At 38.4% G+C, this 22,835-nt stretch overlaps 1 protein-coding gene across 17 annotated transcripts in view; it reads right to left on the reverse strand.

Annotated features, from left to right (window-relative positions):
• TRDN (triadin) overlaps positions 1-22,835 on the reverse strand; it is a 162,908-nt gene that overhangs the window by 16,100 nt on the left and 123,973 nt on the right. For 5 of the 17 annotated variants that reach the window (XM_083608537.1, XM_083608540.1, XM_083608538.1 and 2 more), the window contains 7 exons: positions 21,575-21,598; positions 18,325-18,375; positions 15,805-15,852; positions 12,315-12,353; positions 8,564-8,590; positions 5,186-5,233; positions 2,570-2,590 (listed from right to left, as the gene is read on the reverse strand). In XM_083608537.1, the coding sequence (XP_083464663.1) occupies positions 2,570-2,590; positions 5,186-5,233; positions 8,564-8,590; positions 12,315-12,353; positions 15,805-15,852; positions 18,325-18,375; positions 21,575-21,598 (258 nt within the window). Of the gene's footprint in view, positions 1-10; positions 466-2,569; positions 2,591-5,185; positions 5,234-8,563; positions 8,591-12,314; positions 12,354-15,804; positions 15,853-18,324; positions 18,376-21,574; positions 21,599-22,835 lie in introns of those variants that run through there. The other 12 variants (XM_083608542.1, XM_083608539.1, XM_083608546.1 and 9 more) reach the window with 6 other exon arrangements.

A 22,835-nucleotide genomic window follows, 5' to 3' on the forward strand; every position in this document is an offset into this window, starting at 1 on the left:
TAATAATAAAAAATTAGAAAAAGAGGAAGGAAATAAGCGGAAGATCTTGATAATTGGATACGATGACACTTTTGTTAACATGTGCATGAGCTATTAATTTGACACTGGGCACATGACTTTCCTGGGTCCATGCATAAAAATATCACATTTTAAAGGTAAGCCCTACAACCCTGTGGGGTGTCGCTACCATGCACAAGCACATGTTTGGATTCAAGTCTATGTAATTTGGGAAATGCAAATCTTTAATAATGGGCCATCACAATCCTTTTCAGACTCAAAACACTTAAGTCAGACATTATTCTCCCATGATATAATGAGGCATTGTTTCTGCTTTGGTACATATTCTGGTTTCACTGTGAACCTTCCATCTCTATTACCTTTGAGATCACTGGAAAGAAACAAAACCCAGCACTACCTTGTTCAAATACTTCTTCCAAAATAATCTTGGCATCAATAATGGCATTTCTATGATAATGAGATAATCACTGTTTCATTAGAAAAACATTGTCTCCTATTTTAGGCATCAAGTCACAACAGAACTTCTTTTAAAGCAATCAGCATGCATTAACAATTATTTTAATGTGAATAAAGCGTCTGATGTTGCAAAATTATCAACTCGTGCCACAGGCAATTAATTAAAGATAAATGGAAATAGGATGAATTAGTAATTATTTTTTAAAAAATACAGTGCTAATTAATTTCCTTGATTGCTATTATTATCTATGTGTAGATAATTTAGGGTTTCCTTTAAGTGCAAATATATTTGCATGATCTAGCACAAAGATTACAAAGAGGTTATAAATCCATAGTTAATTAACTTGATATATTTTGAAATCCTGCGCTACAACAGTCTGTTGTTATACCAAGAGATATGAAATAGTCACTGCATTGATAGATTTGGTTGTATAAATATTTCTGAAGTTTCACCCTTTCACTTCACAGTGAGATGCTCAGCAAATCTTTAGTTAGATTGAGCCAGTAAAAAATGCTGGTTGTCATATCAGTAAACTAAAACTACATGAACACTCTCTCTCTGTGTTTCCTAGGATAAGGCAGAACAAAGTATGCATTTTGTGGCAATGCATTCTAGACACCAAATTCTGCTGAAGTCTTTAAAACAAACATTCATAAGGATCGCTGCCATCTGCTGGCTCCATTGGGAATAGCACAGCAAGGATTTGCCAGAAAATTTTCACCAGTCATTCTGTTTTCTGTTTTTTGTTTTGCAGCAAAGTGCTATCTGACCACAGTAATTCTCTAATGGATACACACTGTTTCTAAGCCACTGGGCAGTCTGCATAAATCATAAAAAGGTATACCTACCAAGAACAGCAGCAGCAGCAGCTCATATTCTCTCACGTAATCTATCCAAAACCCTGTTTAATTACATTTAGATTGCAGTGTGGCCAATTCTTCCTATTTTACTTAATATTGCTTTCCGCAAAGCAGTGAATCATTATACATATTTCATGGACTTTCATCGATGGGAATTGAATCAGGAGTTCTAAATCTAATCCTATGCTGTAGGCTGTGTTATTGCATTTAAATCTCACCCTTCCTCCAAGGAGATGGGAAATTTCTCATTTTACCCTCACGTCAAATCTGTGAGGGAGGTTGGGCTGTGAAGTGGTCAGTGGCCCAAGGTTAGTGTTCTTCATGGGCAAGTGGGGCTTTATCTCGAGATCTCTTTATTTTTAAAAAGGCATATGTATAAAACACCTCCTTATAAGTGCAAAAAGTGCAAAATATTCTTCTGCATGCAAATTGCATTTACAACACAATTCTATGCATGCCTGCTCAGAAGCAGAACTCAGTGAGCCTTCCTTCTGAGCAGAAATGCATAGGATGTGCCATAAACTCGGGAGGTTGGCTTCTGCATTCTTTTTACGGCTAGTAGCATTTGCTAAGTTAAGTTCTGCAATTATTATTATTATTATTATTATTATTATTATTATTATTATTATTACTACTACTACTACTACTACTACTACTACTACTACTACTACTAACCCACCCTTTACACTATGCTTCCAGGGTGGGTTACAACAACGCAATGTTAATATTAAAACACAATTTTAGTATTACACAATATTAAAACCAGTTTTAAGCAACCCAATGTTACAGAAATAAGGTGGGTCCTAAAAATATCAAGATGTTCTTGCCAGAGAAATGAGGGTAGGGAGAGGCGTTTTTGCCAAGTTCCCTTTCCTTTTGCAGCTCCTAGTGTCACTCTCCACACTGTTCTGAATAGTAACCCCAGTATCTGGAACAGATGTGGGGGCTGCAGGGGGAAGGAGGTAATCAGTGAAATTGCTTCCTCCCCCCCCCATTTCACCTGTGGAGTCCCTCTGCTAGATCAGAATCTTCTGCACATATTATTATTATTATTATTATTATTATTATTATTATTATTATTAAATTTGTAAACCACCCAATACCTGCAGGTCTCAGCAGTAGCATAATTAGCACAACTATTTCAGAGGACTGAATGAAGAAAAACAGAGAATAGCTCTGTTACCATGCATGCAAAGTTAGTTTTCTATTGTTATAAATGTACTATGGCACATACTTTTAGTTTCTTTAGGCTTGGCTGGAAAGAAAAAGAAGAAAGAAGCATATGAGAACGGAATGAAGTGAGAGAGCTAATGCTGAGGTATAGGCCTTGGTTTGAACCTACCGCACTGTGTATATTCTTGACATACATATTAGAATGTGGTGGTACCCTTTAGAAGCATAATTTTAGTGTGATATTTTATTTATTATTTATTATTATTATTGTTTAAATAATAATTAAAATATCAAACTAAACAGTTCCAATAGCAAAAGGACTTTTAGCTGGGCAACAGAACTTCATCCTTCCTCACTTGCCACCACATCTGGTCCTCCCTCAAGCCTCCAGAACAGATTTGTTTTTTTGGGTGGTGGTGGTGGTGGCGGCAGTGAGCTTGTGAGGAGAGGAGGGGGTTGGGAAGTTAAAACTCATTGTGCTAGTGGAATTGTTTAGATGGATACCACACATTATATTTATGATGGAAACAATCACTGAATATTTGCAGTTGCTCAGATCCCTGCGTAATTCACCTGATTTTTCTGTCCCATTGGAGTCCACCTATACAACATTCCAGAGCATCTCTTGAACCCTCCAGAGCATCCTTTGTGTATGTGTGCAGGGGAAGCAGCCAGAAAAGGACTGCTGTGCAAGTAGAGTTCTGCTCAGTATTCTCTGGATCTAACCAGGCGCATCTTTTGTCACTCAGTGGGGTTAACCCATTCTGCTACAACTAACTAAAGGAGTTGTTGTTGAGAACCTGACCAGAGTAGGGCTGTGACTAGCTGGGCTTCCTCTAGCAGCCACGTATATCCTTTAAGCTCTAACACTTAAAGTTTAAAGGGCCAATGAAGGTTTCTGATCATGTTAAGGCCCTACAAATGGACCCATTATCTTTCCATCACCCCAACTCCCAACTCTAACAGAAAGGAATAGCATGGTGGGGGGGCTATCAAAGCAGTCTGGATGTATTTTAGGCGGGAGCTTGTTTCTAACGAAACTGGAATGTGTCCTGTTTCAGGAGAATACTCTTAATATTTTGCATAGGTCAAATACAATTAGCATTTTTGGTATCGTATATACCACGTGTAATGGTATGAGTCAAATGTGTAAGAGGGAATGTTGAATTCATGGACCGTACTTTCATATGTGGTGAGACTTTGTAAAGGTGTCCAAAAATTGGTCTGAAGTATATATCAGAATATTCAGAATTACTGGGTGGATGATACAGATCTTTTCAAATAATCTGACAATCTTTCCAGGGTGTTACTCAAAGATTTGACTGTGTTTGTGCTCATATCCTCTAGGCTTTGAAACATTGTTTCTTTGGCTGTTCTGAGAACTTCTTGTCTGACAACAGATGATGTATAGAATTGCTGGGAAAACTTACCCATCAGCACTGTCTTTCCAAAAGACTAATCAAGCCAAATGCTTTGTATTCAACATGACACCTCTCTACCTGGTGAAAATCTGCCAATCCTTTTTGCTCACTCCTGTCTGACTTTCATCAGAAGAGTTTTTTCTTTTGATCTCCTAACCAATTTCTGTTGGGTTTAGTATTCTTTCCCTTGTTCCCCTCCCTTGTTTCATTGTTTAATTATGTATCAATCGTTTTAAAGATATATGGTAAAAAGAGTTTAAAAAGAGTTTGAATATAGAATGATCACCAAACAATCTTAGGTAACTGGTAAACATTCTCTATGGAGGTCATTACTGATTTGATTAGAGATGGGAAAGCAGAAGAAGCTGTTTGCTTGCTTGCTTGCTTGTTTTTTTGGCATACATTTATGTTGAACAGGAATAATGCCAGGTGCCCAAGGACATATTAGTCTGCTGGATTAGTCAGCTCTCCTTCCTGCTTTGCCAAGTGACTGTGCAGCTATTACAATTTTCTTGTTTGTTTCTGTGTATCAAATGGCACTATTTGGAATGGATAGGAACTGAAAATAGACTATACATTAGGCGTGGAGGAGAATTTTGTTTGGTTTGCATTTCAAGCAAACCAATTTAATTCATACCTCCCAGACTAATGGGACATAATTATCCTTCAGATTTCACACTAGAAAGATTATGGGAATATTTCACTTTTGATCATTCCACCAGCACAAGCATATTTACCCGCCAGATGGAATAATCTACCCCTAGCCTCCCCCCATGCACTGTACTGTGAGTCGGCCTCCCCCCCTTGAACTGATGGGGACACACACTGTGTGTAGGGTAAGAAGAGGGGGAATAAGTCCCATTGCACTAGCAGCACTCATTGTGCTGGCTCCCACTAAACAACTTTTAAGTTGAATCTGTGCCGATGCATGTAAGGATAAAATACATTTAGTGATGCATAATTTGGGATAAAATACACATTTAAATAAAAATGTCTCCACTTTTTTTTTAAGTAATAGATTAACAGGAGTTACAAATGAGCAGGAATGAAACTGAGATGGAATCTACACACATATATAAAAAGCACTGTGAAAATGCTTTTTTAAAAAAAGTTTTGAAAAATACATTCAATTTGGCATAGCTCACTGTCACCATCTAGTGTCACATTTGTATATTGCACTTTACAACACATTTAAAATGTTTTATTCACAGCTGAGACCTAACATGGACCGGAAATCCTTCCGTGCTTATACATACCTGGTTTTACTTGAGGAACTTCTTTTTCATGCTTAAGGCTTTCTTGTTCTACAAGACAGAAGCAGCATAAAATAAACAAGGAGCCAATTTGTCAAATAATCCCTGACATGTGTCATGAAGAGGGCATCACAGGATAACTGCATGTCCCATCCCCAAATGAGCATGTATTGCTATGCTCATGTATAGAACTTCCCTATGCAGACTGTCCATCCCAATGTGTTGATGTCTAGGGATGAGCCCAGCACCAGGCAAGACATGGCAATCTTAAGATTCATGCAAGAAGGGGGCTTCTTTCTATTCTACTTCCTCTGAAACTAGATAGGACCCATTCAGGCACCCAAAAGACAATATTGTACTGTAGAAAAACACAAATACGAACATTAAGAAATGCTAAAATATTTTCAAATATAAATTTATGTATCCCTACACTACTCCTACCCAAAGTCAGTGGAATAACAGAGGAGGTTACATTACAGAAGGCGGGGGAGGGAAACACAGCATAACTTCTATAATCCAGATGTACATTCCAGAAACAGTTTACTAAAAGAAAAAAGGCAACTACTTCATACAAGAATTAGTGAAAGCTTATTTCTGTAAATGGAGCCCATCTTTCTATCTTAATGGGAGTACAGACTTCAAATACTTCTGTTAATCACCTTAATAGGGTAAAATAAACTTGTTAATTTTCCTTTAAACTCCAAAGCCCCAAGAACTGTAATGCATAAACAGTGGACCCCCAACCATGGTTATGATCTAGAGAACAAGGAATTGTATAATGGCAGCAACTGGGCTTCCATTTGTGTGATAATTAAACTTCATAAGATAAGGGTCACATTACTCAAGGGAGATTTAAAGTGAATTGGTTCTGAGGAATCATAATGGATTGCCAATTAGGAATGGCATAGAAGTACTTTTTTTATCAGAATGAATCTAGTTAATAAGGACCAGTGGAAGATAGATAATGCTGCTTAAGTCCAAGCAACCATCAGCTGCTACTTTAGAGAGAGCATGTTTATATGGCAAGGCCATAATATCATACAAGAATGGTTTGAAAACACATGTGTTAATAGCAAATAGATTTTTCCTACATATTTGCTTTCAAATACAGGTTTGCTTTCAAATTATCACTCAAATGTATTTGCAATTCTAGTGTTTTCGATATCATTTAAAAAAAATGCAGCGATTCAGATTCTGTCATGGTAAGATTTTCAAACAGAAAGAGGAGGGGTGTTATTTGAGCTGCCTTAAGAGAAGGATAAAAAATAGATCGATTTGTCAGCTCCAATTCATGATACAGTGGCAGAAAGACCCTTGTAGCCCTGTGAGAAGAGGAACACCAGGGAGGTGGACAGCGTCATTTCATATTTAGGATTGAATTTTTGAAAAGTGTTGCATGGGTTTTCTGAAAGCACCAAAAAGCTCTTTGTCTATTATTGTGCTGTGGAAACCAGGCAATGTTATTGACGGGAGGCAAAATCTCTATTCCAGCACCAGGACAGCATAGTTCTGGGTCCTTTTCTGGAGCAGGCCAGAGGAAAAAGGGCTTTTTGTATCCTGCAGATTGCAGACCACTCTGCCCCAGGATGCCCCTACTTTTTTATTATTTCATTTTATAAAGTATATAAAACAGAGCACATATAACAATGGATGAAAATTAAAAGTTGAGAAACAAAACTGCAAAACAGGCACATAGAATGCACATGAGTTAAAATAACAAAGTCCAAGTAAAAACTATCAGTGTTATCAGATCATCAGGTATGGCTCCAGATTTACCAGGCTTGTGACGAAGACAGTATTGAAAATGATGATTCTGCTGCACATGTCAAATAACACATTCCTTAAAGCTGCTCTGGAGTGCCGGGGGGAAACCCAGAGCAATTTTGTGGGGAGAGTACAGGCAATAAAATCCACTGGAATTTGAAAGAAGGCTTGGCATAAGAAAAAACTAACAACCTCTTGCTTTAATATTCAAAGGAAGGGGCTCATCTATATAAAAAACATAAAGCAAGTGCCTTGTTTTAAGGCGCATGACATTAGCACAAATAAACTTCAAAAACATACACTGACTTCTCTTTAAACTAAAACTGAAAGTCAATGTGTTGGGGAGAAGGTGTTTTCTATTTCCACCAGATTCCTTTCTTTAATTCCTTACTGAGCTCCTTTTGTTCTCTAACACACTTGCCAGCTGATTGTAAGAACTGCATGCTGCAAACTGTGCACTCAGCTCCATTGCACAGCTGCGTAACTCCAACTGACAAGGCAGTTTGGATAGAGTCAAAAATATGAGGAAGCCACTGTTTTACATATTGCAGCTCTTGTCACACGTCGGCTGAATTCTAGTATGCTCACCATCATCCTCACTGGCTTTAGATTTACCTGGCAATTTTAATAGTGGATAGAAGAGACAGCACTAGCATATAATACCAGGGGCAAAATTGAGGCAAAGCAGCAGAAGAGGTTCAAAACTATTGCTTAGCACATGAGGAATCTGCAAGGAGTAGCAGTATTTATTTTATTGATTTTATATCCTGTCTGCATCACAAGTAAACACAAGTCACAGTGATTATGTTTTGGACCCAAAGCATGGTGCTAGGGGGAGAACAGGAGGACTAAGAAAATGGACTAAAAATGGCCACAACTGTATTGTTTACAGGTTGTGCATGACTTTGGCCAAGGATCCAGACACCGAACACCTTGACTGCTGACCAATGAGCCTGAATGCCGGGAAATGCTAGTGGGATCAAGGTGAGATCATGGCCACTCAAAGGTGGGCAGATACCACAGGTATTGCATTCCCAAAACCAGGGTTAGGGTTACTAATATGGAACATTTTCACTGACCAAACAATGGCATCTATGACCAGTATGTATAAGCTAAACAAGCTATAACTTAGGGCCCCACTCTCTTGGGGGGCCCCCAAAAAATTAAAGGAAAAATCCAAACACTGGATGTACATTTCCAATATATAAGATAAAAAACAAATAAATAAAATAAAACTTACATATAGTAACAGTGTTTTGTGTTGAATAGGCTCCTATGATGTAAGTAATGGGCCCCACCTGTTAGCCTCCTCCCTAAAATATCACTGGTTTGCTCATTTATATATAGAGAGTCTTTACATAAAATATATATTTTATGATAAAATACATATTTTGTTATGTGCAAATGGCTTTAGATACCTATTAGGTCAATAAATTACCATATAGCTTATATTCAACACAAAAACCAGTGACAATTTGTTGTTGACAAAGGACAGCTGGACATATAAAGGGCCCCACTACCTTCAGTAGCTTAGGGCCTCATCAAACCTAAATCCAGCCCTGTCTATGACAATTGTTTGTTCATTTTTTTATTCTGCTATGCAGTTTAGCAACTTACTTGGTGGTTTGTGTTCCACTTTCTTGCCTAGAAAAATGCAAAAGACAACAATGAGCTACATTCATTCATAAAAATAAAGACTGCAGATGAAACTCATTTGAGCTCCATAGCTTTACATTGCAATAAGAAGACGCACCGGGGGAGCATTTGGGAGACATGGTATAGCGCTGTTTCCATGGTGCCACGTTATTGTTGGAATTCCCTTCCCTCTGAAGTATGACGGATATTTGGTGCCAGCAAAATACTTCTTTACCCAGGCCCTGTACAATATGTACAGCTATCTGTGAAGTGACAATTGCCTGTCTGTTGGATTGTTAATATTATATCTTTTATGCTTTGGTTTTAAATGTTATATTTTAATTTATAAGGTGTTCTGCACCCTCCACACTTCAGACTAAGGGACTGGGAGCGGACGTCAAGACCACATAACACCGGTCCTGAAAGACCTACATTGGCTACCGGTACGTTTCCGAGCACAATTCAAAGTGTTGGTGTTGACCTTTAAAGCCCTAAACAGCCTCAGTCCAGTATACCTGAAGGAGCCTCTCCAGCCCCATCGTTCTGCCCAGACACTGAGATCCAGCGCCAAGGGGCATCTGGCAGTTTCCTCACTGCGAAAAGTGAGCTTACAGGGAACTAGGCAGAGAGCCTTCTCGGTAGTGGCGCCTGCCCTGTGGAACACTCTCCCACCAGATGCCAAAGAAATAAACAACTTTAGAAGATATCTGAAGGCAGCCCTGTTTAGGGAGGTTTTTAATAACTGATATTTTAATGTATTCTTAATCTTTTGTTGGAAGCAGCCCAGAGTGGCTGGGGAAATCCAGCCAGATGGGTGGGGTATAAATAATAAATTATTATTATTATTATTATTATTATTATTATTATTATTATGCCTTCTTTGGTGATTTTACGGCATGGGTACATATGTAGTGGCAACAGTGTGCTCATTAACACAGTGCCTTTTTCCTACAATTGTGTGGGATTGACCCATGGCAAATGCATTCTAGAGCTCTAAATCCTATCTCAGTTGATAGAGTGCAAATGGTGTCATGTGCTCTTAGCATATCACTACACAGAAACAGCACAAATGGTTGGTTGTGTGCACGGTTGGACAGATAAGTCTTTGTCGGCTCTGCCTTTGTTCATTCATAAGTCCACCACAACTCATTTCTACATTAACCTGCATGGTTTATTTATGTTACAAAATCACAAAAAATAAATAAAGACACATGTAGATGTGTATTTTTGATTGTATCTTTTTACAAAGTGCACAGCTACAAACATATTTTCTCTCAATATGGTCTTTTAGCTGACAACTATATCTCAACATTCTGAAAAGGGCACATTAGCACATTAATCTGGGAGGTGCAGATCAGGCTAGTTCTTATCAGAATTCACAAATAAGTAATTCCCCGAGCATCCCAAGTAAAATGCCAACCACACTGAAATTGTTGGAGAATAAACAGGCATGGCTTAAGGATGAATTGATCCTTTTGCAACATGCAGCATCATCCTATTACTTTGTCATACAACAGGGATTGTCAAAAACAAAAAAGAGACTCTCTTAAAATAATTGATTCCAGGCTCTTATGCCCAGATATCGGTGCCTGAAGCTCTATTTTTGAGGGTCTCTCTCTCAAGTCATCAGTTAGCACTTTTTTCTATATATTCATTTCAAGTGTTTATAAAGTTGTGCCTTTATCAGAATGTCAGAAAGATATTAATATAAACAGCACCTTCCCCTCCCACCCATGGACAAATGATTGGGATTTAGGATGAAAATCTTTCAGCCAAGTGAACCATAAATTAGTAGGGCTAAAAACAGAACATATTTTTGATAACTTGTCAGTTACTAAATCTGTCTGTCATTTAACAGAATGAATGTCCGTGTCTGTTGCACTTATGTTCATGGCTGATGCATGCAGTGAAAGAAAGAGGATTTGTTAAGACACAGAATAGCAGCTATTCTAGAACGGGAGTGGGGAACCTCAGGCCCAGTGGGTAATTGTGGCCCTCCAAGCCTCTCCGTGGGGGTCATCAGGACATTTCCCAGGTCACACCACTTTCCCCAGACTTACTTCACACCCTCCTTGAGTGTTTTTGCCTGCCTGTGGTGTGTCCTCAGGTAATGCTTCTTACTTGCCTGAATGGAGAATTGACTCGGCCGTGTGTATAGGAACTAGCCTACAGCACAAAGGCAAAATCCACAAATTAACTGCTCTGCCCACTGTTGCTTCTGGCTCTGCCACTTAATGGTATGTGGCCTCCAGAACGTTTTCCAGAAGGGAATGCAGGCCTTCAGCTAAAAAAGCCTCCCCACCCCTGCTCTAGAACCATTACTTTTATTCATAAGAACCTAAGGAGACCCTGCTAGAACAGGCCAGTGGCCCTTCTAGGCCAGCATCCCGTTCTCCCAGTGACCAACCAGAACGTGACATAATGGGCTACACAGCTTTTCAGATATATTTGGTTGCTGGTGCAGTTTAAAGAAAACGGCTTAATTTATTAATAAATTCTTTTTAGTTGTGCAATGCCCTCTGTCAGTTACCATGGCTTCATCAATTCATCATTATTTCGAAACTGAGACAATCAGCCAACATTTCCCCCTCCATTCATCTTGGCCTTTACAACATGATCCACAAAACCAATTAAGAGCGTGCCAAAATAACTGAAAATGAAGTAAGACACATGTCGGTATACTTTTGAAAAGTATCCATCCAAAACATATAGCTACTAGATGAAGATAACTTTGTTGCAAGAATTTCAGTGGTCAACAAAAATTAACACAGCTGTTGGTGTCTGGATTATTTATAGCAGTGAGGAAAAAGACTTTACAGGGCACGAAAGGGTTTGTCTCTTGATACTATAATAGTTTTACATGCATTATGTCTATAAGTTGTATCTTATTATTGCAATGGCCACTGCTTAAACCAGAGGTAGCCAAATGGTGTGTTCCAAGTATTGTTGGGCTGAAATTCCCATTATACTTGCCCATTGGCCATGTTGACTGGGGCTGGTGGGAGATAGCAGGCAACATTTGGAGGGTACCACAACAGCTATCCCTGTTTTAAACAATACAGTTGGTTTTGGATAGGCAGCATTATTATAATAATGCAAATATGACTGAATACAAATATACAACTGAACAAAAGTACATATTTTGAATGCTGGTGTCGCTCCATTGATAATGTCAGGCCCAATTACAAACTTGTGAAAAGTTGTCTCTACACAAACAACATGCACATCTAATTATAATATTGCTCTTGTCTATGCAAACATTATCATGGATGAGATTCTGTTGAGAAACTTTTGCTTTCAAAATTATTCTGCCACTTGGAAAATAAGCTCAGTGACCCTACTGGGGAAAAAAACTGCATGGACAATTTGTGCATTGCACTGATACCACAGTATTTTAAAATGTCATACTGGTTGACAGCTAAGCAAAATGACACGAGTTTGTGAGCTGACATTATGGTAATACATTTGCAAGACACACAACATGCAGCAATGCCAGGTCACCCACCGTTACATTTTTATTTTGGATAATAGAGGCTCACAAAATTGCTGCTGAGATGTTGGAGGTCTCCCATTAGAGAAATTAAGAACTGAAAAATGTATTGTTAGATATATTGACATTTTCAAATTGAGATTATGCCCTTCAAATTGACCAGTGCAATGCTTTATCTAGAGGAATAATTCAGTCTGTAGAAAACACAAATGCTTTCTGTTAAATACAGAAGTATCCCATTACCTGTTTTAGGTAGACTGACTTCCTTTTTTATGCCAGGTTCTGAGGTAAAAGAGAAACAATTTGTTCAAAAGTCATAACTGCTTGCCATAATTCATTTTACTGTGTTCATTATTTCTTGCTTCCTATATGTGATACTGGTTTTATATTGAGAAATTATCTTTAATTGTCAAGCATATTCAATATAAAAGTTGAAACAAGCAGCTCAGCTCATAAATCACACAATGAATTGAATCTTCACCACAACCCCCCCCCCCCAAATTATGGAAAGAGTTTTGATAAGGTAGGGAATAAGCACCATAGCATCTATTTTCTTGTTGGGTGCCTACATGCTATGTAACATTGCCTTGGATTCCCAGTTGCCCCTCCATTAGCAGAAGTGCTTCTCACATTCACCAGTGAAACCAGGGGGAGGCAATTTTTGCTGTTCTGGAAAGTCCCCCAGCCCTGATTTTTTGGAAGGCACAGGGGGAAAGGGAAGTTAGCAAAAAATATAAGTTGTGTGGGAGGGGCAACCCCAACCTTTCCACAAGTTCCGCACTTGGGAAGTTAGGGTTAGGGATGTCAAAGATAGAAATAGGAGCAGAAATCACCAGCCAATGTTCACTTACTCGTCCAATGTCTAGAATTGAAATCAATACATTTGTTGTTACCACTTTCAGACTACAAAGCTTGTTGCTTTCAGTTCACACACATTATGTAATTGATTTCTTCTTCCTACCCCCCACTGAAGTTGCACTAGGTTTCCTTTGCATTAAAATGAATGGGATGGAATAACATAATGACAATGTAGGTAACCCGTGGTAGCTACCCCATGTCAACAGAAAGGGAAGCAGTTTCCCAACCTTACCTTTCTGTAAAAAGGTAAAGGTAAAGGACCCCTGACAGTTAAATCCAGTTCAAACGACTCTGGGGTTGCAGCGCTCATCTTGCTTTACTGGCCGAGGGAGCCGACGTTTGTCCGCAGACAGTTTTTCTGGGTCATGTGGCCAGCATGACTAAGCTGCTTCTCTTGAAACCAGAGCAGCGCATGGAAACGCCATTTACCTTCCCACCGGAGTGGTACCTATTTATCTACTTGCACTTTGATGTGCTTTTGAACTGCTAGGTTGGCAGGAGCTGGGACCCCGTCACGGTGATTTGAACCGCTGACCTTCTGATTGGCAAGCCCTAGGCTCAGTGGTTGACACCACAGCGCCACCCACATCCCTTACCTTTCTGTACTGGAAGGCAAAAGTGGAAAAAGGGGTGGGGGCACTCAAGCCAGCGGCACTGTGAAAGTGCAAGGTTGCTGGCGTAGCATGGTTGTTGACATCAGTTGGTGCAATCATCCAGTCAGCAACTTTGCATTGCTCAGTGCTGGCTCTGACACCTTTTGCTTCCGCTACCACCTTATAGTTTAGAAAAGCAAGGTTGAGAATGACCCCCCTTTGTTATGACACCATGAACTGCTTCCACTAAATAAAGACACTAGACAATTTCTACAAAGAAATAGCCCACATCTTTTTGCTCATTCTATCTTCATATGCAGCACAGACCTATAGAGAATGAAACAGCTAAATTGCAAATAGTAAGAAAGCTGTGAACCTTATAATGCTAAATGTCTGTCACAGTCAAAGATGCACAGATGGTGAAATACCTTTAATCTAAATAGCAATGCTATAGCTGCATAGTGCTTCTTTGCATATTGTTATAAACTACATGGGGGGGGGGGAAATAAGAGTGAGTCTGTCTCTGTGGGTTTCTACAGGGCACTGAATCTTTATAGTCACCAGAGCTATTCTATCTTTTTGCAAGGCCCTTTTTAGACCCTATTTTGTAGGATCTGTGTGGTATGTCACTTATTATTGTTTTTTTAAAAAGAGAGGTCTAATAAAGCACAGCACTGCACACAAGATGCTTGCAGCCAATTTACACATAGGGGTTATGTTTTTCTGACAAAATGTCAATGTTCTGTCACAGACATTCAACATCACGGTGCACATTCAGTTTACTCTGGAAAATACTGCGTTCATATTATATAAATTCCAGCAGATAAAAATGACTGAGAGCTGGTTCATTGAAATCCCTTGTGTGGCACAAAATGGTGTGAAAAGATGCTTGCATGTGCCATTGTGTAAACAAGTTCATGTGTGAGTTGGACCTATTTGCTCAATATCTTTGAATTTCTCCATCCTACAAGGATCACAGATCTTGGACAAATTGTGCATGTGTTCATAGGCATGAATGCTTGACTCACAAATGTGATATAATTTGTGAAGTGCCAGGTATAGATATTTCCACGGCCCAGATATTTCCATCTATTAGTAAGACCTTCCCATGCTAAATGTCTCAGCCTGCCCTGAGTCATAGAGTGACATAACTCCATTGCACTGAAAAGGGGAAGTCAACAATTCTTCTCCAGATCAGATTTCAAACTGAGCCAGAAAAGAATTTGGGGGGCTTGTAAACATCACCTCTACTTTGGAGTGGGCTATAAGCAGGGGATCTCACTTAATAACATCAGTACTGAAAAGGCAATATAATAAGAAGCTAACTTTTTGAACCCTCCTCACCACCATATGCTTATATTCTGGAAGAAAAAGCTTTATTTAAGTTGACAGAAAAGGAGTGTTAAAACATGGATCTGAGTGGGATTTTGCTTAACATATAACATAGCATGATAGTTGCATTTCTGAGCAACTAGGGTCTTCCTTAATTTTTGCTGCCTCTGGAAAAAAAATCCAATTTTCTTAGTTTACAAATATGGAAATATTATGGTTTAATTAGGTGCACTCTCTGCACCCTGGGAAATAATATACATTCCAGCTTAGCATAAGATGCTTTAGCTGTTGCAGAATGGGTGCAACGGTGCTTCTGCTGGATTAGAATATAGCTAAAGTTGACCATGAAAGTAAAAAATGAAATATACTTCAACATCCACCATTTTTTCTATAATGGAGTCATGGTAGCAGCTCTATAGTCAAAGTGGGTGGGCTTTTCAGTCATTTTGGAGCCTGAACATTCTGTTCATCATAAAGTTAAAACAAGTTCATCTTATGATAGATGTTTCGTTTGTGTGCCTTTAGTTTCTACAGCGAAAGCCCATTATGTAGTCCTAAAATTTGTGGAGAGGAAGACAACTGAGGTTGATGTGTGGCTGAATGGAGGCTAAGTTGTAAGTGAGCATGCCTTGTGTTTAGTGCTTAAAAGACACAGAAAATGTGGCCTGGTGCCCTGTAACCAATACTGTGCTCACTTACAACTTAGCTGACATGCAGTTCAGTTATACCTTTCCTTCATTTTTATCGACTAGAGAAAACATCCTTAAACTTTTGATAATTTCTCTGCTTTCCGTTGTGTGTGAATTTGTATATGTCTTAACGCTCAGCAACAAAAGTCATTCTAATCTTAGAATAGTTCTGGTAAATAAATGAATAACAAGTTTGCAGCTATCAATTCTCCATGAAAGAACTCATGAACTTAAAAAAGTATGGAACTTTACAAACAGCACCTTTCTCTTTGGCAGCAACTGGAGGCTTCACTTTTTCTTTTGCAGCATCTAGGGGAAAAACAATCATTAATCCTGTGCTTACAAAATGTTTCTTCTCTACGAGCCCTGAGAAGTATGTGAATAGTTCTAAGTGTTCAGTTTTCAAACTTGCATTGTGAATTTTTACAGCTTCAGAGATCAACAAGCTCAGCTGTACTTATGAGATGATTATAATAACAGTCAATTCGTGTGCCCTGAATATTTCATTTGATGTAGCAAAATAATCTGGCCACATGAAGTGCCAATTATCAGTAATTCCTCCCACTAATATGGCTTTCCAAGCATCATAACTATCCTTGGAGGCTTAGGAAAGAGATTGGGTCGAGGAAGAAGACTTAAGATGTTTAATGTATACCATTCCCCAATTCCCATGGGGTTCTGGAGTTTTCAGGGGTTTTTTTGTTTTACAGCATCTGTGAAGAACTACATTTAGCAAGTGTTAGTCAAACCCAGGCCAATACTGAATCTATGTAAAATAATGTGAAATATTTTGTGACTGAAACAAAAGGACATTGAAGGATCCAGAAGCTCAAAGCGAATGGAAATGGATAAATGAGATACTAAACTGAGTATTTTGAAAATTGTAATCAATTAACTTCGTAGTGTAAAAACTAAACATTATCCATCCATGAAAGCAAGGAGCTTCCTGTTATGGAAGGAGAGTTGCATTTGTGGAAGGGGCCTTTCCATTCAAATCAATTCAATTCTCCTCCCACTTCTGTCTGTCTGTCTGTCTGTCTGTCTGTCTGTCTGTCTGTCTGTCTTACCCCATCCTCCATGTGTTGACTTAAGGACTTGCCATAACTGTGCTAATGCAGACTAAATACGTACTGAACACAATTTAAAAATATGGGTCTCCACGCCTTCCTCTAAAGTCCATTCACGTCTCTCAGTGTTTTAGGTTGGAATTCTATAATTTGCTTGGTGAAGGCTAGAGTTTTGTATTTTCTACGTAATTACAGGGTGCACCTATTGTATTGTTTTATTTTGCAGCAGCTGTCTTCAATGCAATTTAACCAAAGCTGGCACTGAATTTTGGCATTTAAAAATTGCCATGACCTTGACACTGCAATTATTTTAGCAATTGAATAAATAGCATGTGGTTCAAATCTTGCTAAATGTCATTTCCTGTTGGTGTTGAACCACTGACCTTTCACATGCCGAGATCAGTGATGCTTTGGTAGGAATAGATTGGGACTGATGTGTCGGAAGACGCAAAATCGTTTTAGGACTTCCTGAATATCACTTGGTTGGAGTCAAAGAATGCTGTAGCTTATAGCAGCCCTAATTGCATCCGATTATAATCTGCTTGACCTGATATGGTATTTTAAATGCAAGCCTTCTTGAGGGAATGAATAGGCAAATGTCAAGACAGATGAGCTTCCCTATATAAACTAAATGTACAAATGATCACATTCCTTGTTATCTCACATCCTATTGATACGTGCAAATACAAGACTAGTTATGCAGGGTCAAGGCCAAATATTTATTTAGTAGCCTTGGCAGCTTTGAATGGGACAAACAAATGAAAAGCTGTAGAAATTTTCTACCCATGAAATTAACTGTAACATATGTAGAGGGAAGCCACAAATATATCTTAAGGTGAGAAGAACTGATATGACATAGGTTCTACTTATGAGTTGGAATGGAGGAGAAATTTGATTCAGTATGCATTTAAAGCCAAATCTATCAAATTCACACTTTCTAAAACACAAACTAAAACACAGCTATCCATTGAAGATCACACTTAACTGAAATTTATGATGCAGCTCTCCAACCAACCAGCATACAAATGAGGATATTAGTGAAAATAGCATACAAATATACATTATATTAGGGGGAAATCCTTTCAAAAATGAGTACATTAGCCAGAGATGCACATGAAATATGTTTATTGGGAGAAATCCACACCAGTATGCTGATGAATTTTCATGAGGAATTTTTAAATCAAGAAATTGCAGATTGCTACAAAATGTGGAGAACTGAATTTAAGACTGGAAAAATGAGAAACTGAAATAAAGGAAATTGACAGATCCTAATGCATGAGTATAATATAAGATTGGGAGATTGCAATGTAAGTGTCTCTTAGCGGTGAGCCTGGTGACACAGGGATTTTAGATTAGAATGGGAAAATGGAAGTCAAGGATATCTGGTCTTTTAACAGACTTGGGTGTTTAAATGGTTAGAGTGAGTGTTTTTTAGCCTCTGTCTTTATGAAGTCCTGAAGGCATGTCTGTCTCAATCACACCTTCACACCAACCCATATGCTGCTGTTTGACTCCATTTATGTTATATTTGGTTTAAACTGTATTTAAACCTCTCACATGTGTGCAGAAATGTGCAGAAATGCTTACACTTAATTTGTGCAGAAATGCTTATATTTAATTTGGCTTAGTCAATTTTGCGTGAGCTATTTTTTAATTGCAGTTTTGATTGCAATCATTCTGACTTACATCTTTGTTTTCGATTGCATGGCATTACCTTTGTCTTTCAATGCTGGATGATGCTTTATTTCTTTTTCTTTGGCATCTTCTGAAAAAAACAACCCGCCACCAAACAATTTTAAACAAACAATAGACTTGTTAAAATGTGTGTAAATACATACTGACCAAATGACAAGTAATTTAAGTAGGAATGAATTATTATGAGTGGGATCCAAATTGGCTGTTCTGCAAAGAGCTCTTTCTGAAAAGTTCATTCTGTTTACAAAAAGCTCAGAGATCCAGCGGAAGTTCCCTACTGGTCAAAGGGAGGAGAGAATCTTGACAAGTATCTCTTCCTCCTGCTGCCCACTTGCACCACCCCAATGCTGCTCTGAAGGATCCCCCAACCTTCTGGAGTAGCTTTTCAGGAGACAAAGGGGGGGGTGCAGGGGAAAGGAGGTATCGGTGCAAATTGCCTCCCTAGCCCTTTCCTCCAGTGCAAGTAGACCTTGCTTCTTCATTTAAAAACATAAAAAGGTAATACACACAGAAGCCCAATAAAACAGTGAAGATGTCCAAGTAGGCAGTCTCTAGAGAATTAGGTAGTTTCTGGAGAAGGGAAGGTGATTTCTGTTGGATTCTCTGCGGCCCCATCTTGCCACCTTCCATGTTGTTCTGGAAGGGCTACAGGGAAGCAGGAGTCAACAACAACAAAAATCACCCTCCCTCTTCAATAGGCACATCCCATGAACAGCATTCCAGTAATGAGAATTCCAGATCCAAGCTATCTTAAGAGGGCCTGCTTAATATTGGGTTGTGACCATTAGCAAAGGTGGTTCATCTGAATTTTGATTGTAATTTTTTAAAAAAATTATTCATATGATTTTCCTTGATGTAAAAAAACCCTCAGCTCTCATATACCATGCACACTGATCCTAAACATATCCTCTTCCAATATTTCAAATGAGCTAGTTTTTGCTGAGGGTTTTATTATTTTTCTTCTGTCCTCATGAATAATAACATTTAAGTAGAGCTTCCCAATTTATTTCTGGAAACTGCAATATTTAAAATCATGGACTAACTTAGCTTATTGATTCAGAAATTTTCTTATAACCACCAACAGGAAATATGCACTGCCATTACTAGGAAGAGCTTTATGGCAATTATTTCAAAGAAAGTCATGCTGATTACTTGATTTTAGGAGATCAAACACTTTTGGAGTCTGACTCATTACTGATGTTGCCTTAAATCCCAAGTGATCTGATAAACCAGAAAATCATGCCGGAAATATTTCAGAAGCTAATGTTGTCTGCAGCGGTAATTTAGCATTTGTGATGCTGTCTTACATGTGCAATACAAATGTGGCTGAGGAACTGGAAATAAGTGATTATGGCTAGCTCAAAAAGAGTTTATTTCAGTAATGAAATATATGACTTACTTTTTGCATATATATATTTTTTAGTCTTTGCTTGATTACATCAGACTACATATATTGCCAGCAAACCTTGCTGAAGTTAACAACTTGAACTATATTTCACTTAAAATTGAAGTACTATGATTTAGGCACAAATCTAAGCACATTTTCTTGGAAGCAAGCACCACTGAAATAATTGTAAATTTGGTAAATCTTTTTAGGACAAGATAAAATAGGAGATACATTTAATCAGTGTTTTTTTCTGGGGGGACGCATACCCCTAAATATTTTGTGAATCTAAGTTTTAGCCTCATTGAGGGGCAGTATTTCAATATGAATAGGAAAACTAGAGTACCCCTAAACATTTTTTTAAGAAAAAAAGCACTGCATTTAATTATCACACATGGAACACCACTCCCCTCATTACTTTTATGGAAAATAAAAATCTAATTATCTGAAGTTTGCTCCTCCTGCAGGACAGCATATAGATATATGTTTATTTATATGCTCCTTTATATGGTGTTTTATATTTTGACTCGTATCTATCTGTCTATCTGAACATACTAGGTGAGATTCACCTAACAAGCCTTGTCACCACAAACCCTGTGCAAGGCCTTCTGCTTGCACAATGGGGTTCCCTTTTCTCCTCCCTCTGTGCTCTCCTCACCCCTGAAATTGGCCCAATGGGGTTGGGAGAATTCCCAGAACATCATGCAGGGGGAGGAGAGGGGGAAATGTTGCATGGCAAGCTGCAACACTTGCAATGATCACCATAATGCGATGTTGAATTATATATTTTTTCCACCTACCAATCTAACCAGCAAATCTATCTATTTACAGTGGTACCTCGGGTTAAGTACTTAATTCGTTCCGGAGGTTCATTCTTAACCTGAAACTGTTCTTAACCTGAAGCACCACTTTAACTAATGGGGCCTCCTGCTGCTGCCACGCCGCCAGAGCACGATTTCTGTTCTCATCCTGAAGCAAAGTTCTTAACCCAAGGTACTATTTCTGGGTTAGCAGAGTCTGTAACCTGAAGCATATGTAACCCAAGGTACCACTGTATCTATCTATCATCTATCATCTATCTATCTATTTATCTATCTATCATCTATCTATATCTATCTACCTATCTATCTATCTCCTCATATGAAGTTGTGACCCAGATATTACAAGAGACAAGAAATATGAGATGGTTTATTCGTATTGTGTCCCTTTGCAGACATAACGCTCCTCGATTCCATGGAAGTTTCCATCGGCGGAAAAGGAGGAGGAGAATTTTGATGATTTCCCCTTCTGTCTGCACACACACACACCCTGCACTCCCAAATCTGTTCAAGAGGTTTGTGGAACAGTGTGGAGATTGCTCAGGAGACGGAAGGAGAATATGTGAATTTGCAAAAGTCACATCCTTACTTTTTGGCATATAGACCGCCTCCCCCATACCAAACAGGAAATCTATAGAAGAAAATTGGTGCAATGTGGTTTTTCTAATTGTGATGATGATGATTATTAAAAATCACAATTACAACTATCACACTGCGCTTTTGAAATATTGTTGAATTTACCTCATAAAACGTGCTTTTTGTGTTGTGCATTAGCAAAGTGATCAATTGTGTTATGGATAACTATGCTTCTTGCAAGGCATACTGCATTTACTTGTTGTGCTCCAATTCATGCCTTATTTCTTGTTTCGGTAATGTTCAAGCTAAAACATTTGTTGAACCAAAAGAGTTTTTAAAAATAATAATAATCCTGTGTTATTCTGTGGTTTGTTCAAAGAATGTGTCTGCGTTGATCTTGTTGTTTCTTAAAAGGCAGAAAATGTGAACAAATAGTATATACAGGAAACATTATTGCATAAAAGAGTCATAGACAATGTCATATGGCTTACTTGATTCTTTTGGTTTTTGTTTCTCTGCAAAAAGAAAAAAGTAACAATCCCTCAATTCCCTTCAAATTACTAAGGCATATAATTTATTGTTAGTTTAGGGTTAAGAATAATCTGTTTAGAAATGTAGCATTTGCAGAATAATTTTGTTGCTTCATACTGTTTCCTTGCTCACCAACACATAGCAAAAGCTCTTGAGCTCCTATTTCCTTCAATCAGATCTGACTAAATCCTTAACGCAGTGTCAGCCCTAAGAATCATCATTGGACTGAAACGATGACAGTTGAGTATGATGGATTTCTAATGTTACCCAATGGCATTTCTCTTGGATGAAATGAAAGACCAAATATTTTTCACATAATATTTTATTTCTGTTATTGGTGGTTCATTTCACATAACCAATGTTGAAAGGAAAAGGTCACCATTATGGATGGGACAATTATTCGAATCAGAGACGCTAAACAAGGCGAGAGCCCTGCTCTGCTTGAATGCAGGTGGTCCCCTTTTGAGGCAAACACAGTCCGCCCCACACTGAACTTGTCTGGATATAAATTGGGACTTGTGACCTGCTTCAACAAACATTTGCAGCTGAATCGTTCAGAAAATTAATTCTACAAATCAGATCAGTTAAAATAACTAGGGCCAGAAATGTGCACCATGTCACAGGTAAATAGAATAGTATGGCCACTTCTCCATGAACAAAAATGTGGACAACAGCACCCACAGGTTTGTATAAAATTTGGAAATGCTGATTTATATGTATAGGTGCACATTTAGAAATAATTACCAGTACATAATGGTAGTTTCATTAGCAGTTTCATAGTGGGGAAGACTGCATAGTGTGGCTGCTTAGCCTGCTGTGCCAACTGCTGGTGAGGCTCTTTAATGATCCCTGTGCCCGCTTCTCAGTAGTGGCGCCCACCCTGTGGAACGCGCTCCCATCAGACATCAAGGAAATAAACAACTATCTGACTTTCAGAAGACATCTGAAGGCAGCCCTGTTTAGGGAAGTTTTTAATGTTTGATGTTTTATCCTGTTTTAATATTCTGTTGGGAGTCACCCAGAGTGGCTGGGGAAACTCAGTCGGATGGGTGGGGTATAAATAAATAAATTATTATTATTATTATTATTATTATTATTATTATTATTATTATTAAAAAGTGGATTTTAGAACAGGCATCCATCAAACAAAGGACTGTCTTCTGCGAGGTAGGACTCAAGGCCACCACAAAACTGAAGATGACTGAATGGGTTAATTCCAGT

Source organism: Podarcis filfolensis (genome assembly GCF_964270895.1).
Source record: "Podarcis filfolensis genome assembly, chromosome: 3".
NCBI classification, from domain to species: Eukaryota; Metazoa; Chordata; class Lepidosauria; order Squamata; family Lacertidae; genus Podarcis; species Podarcis filfolensis.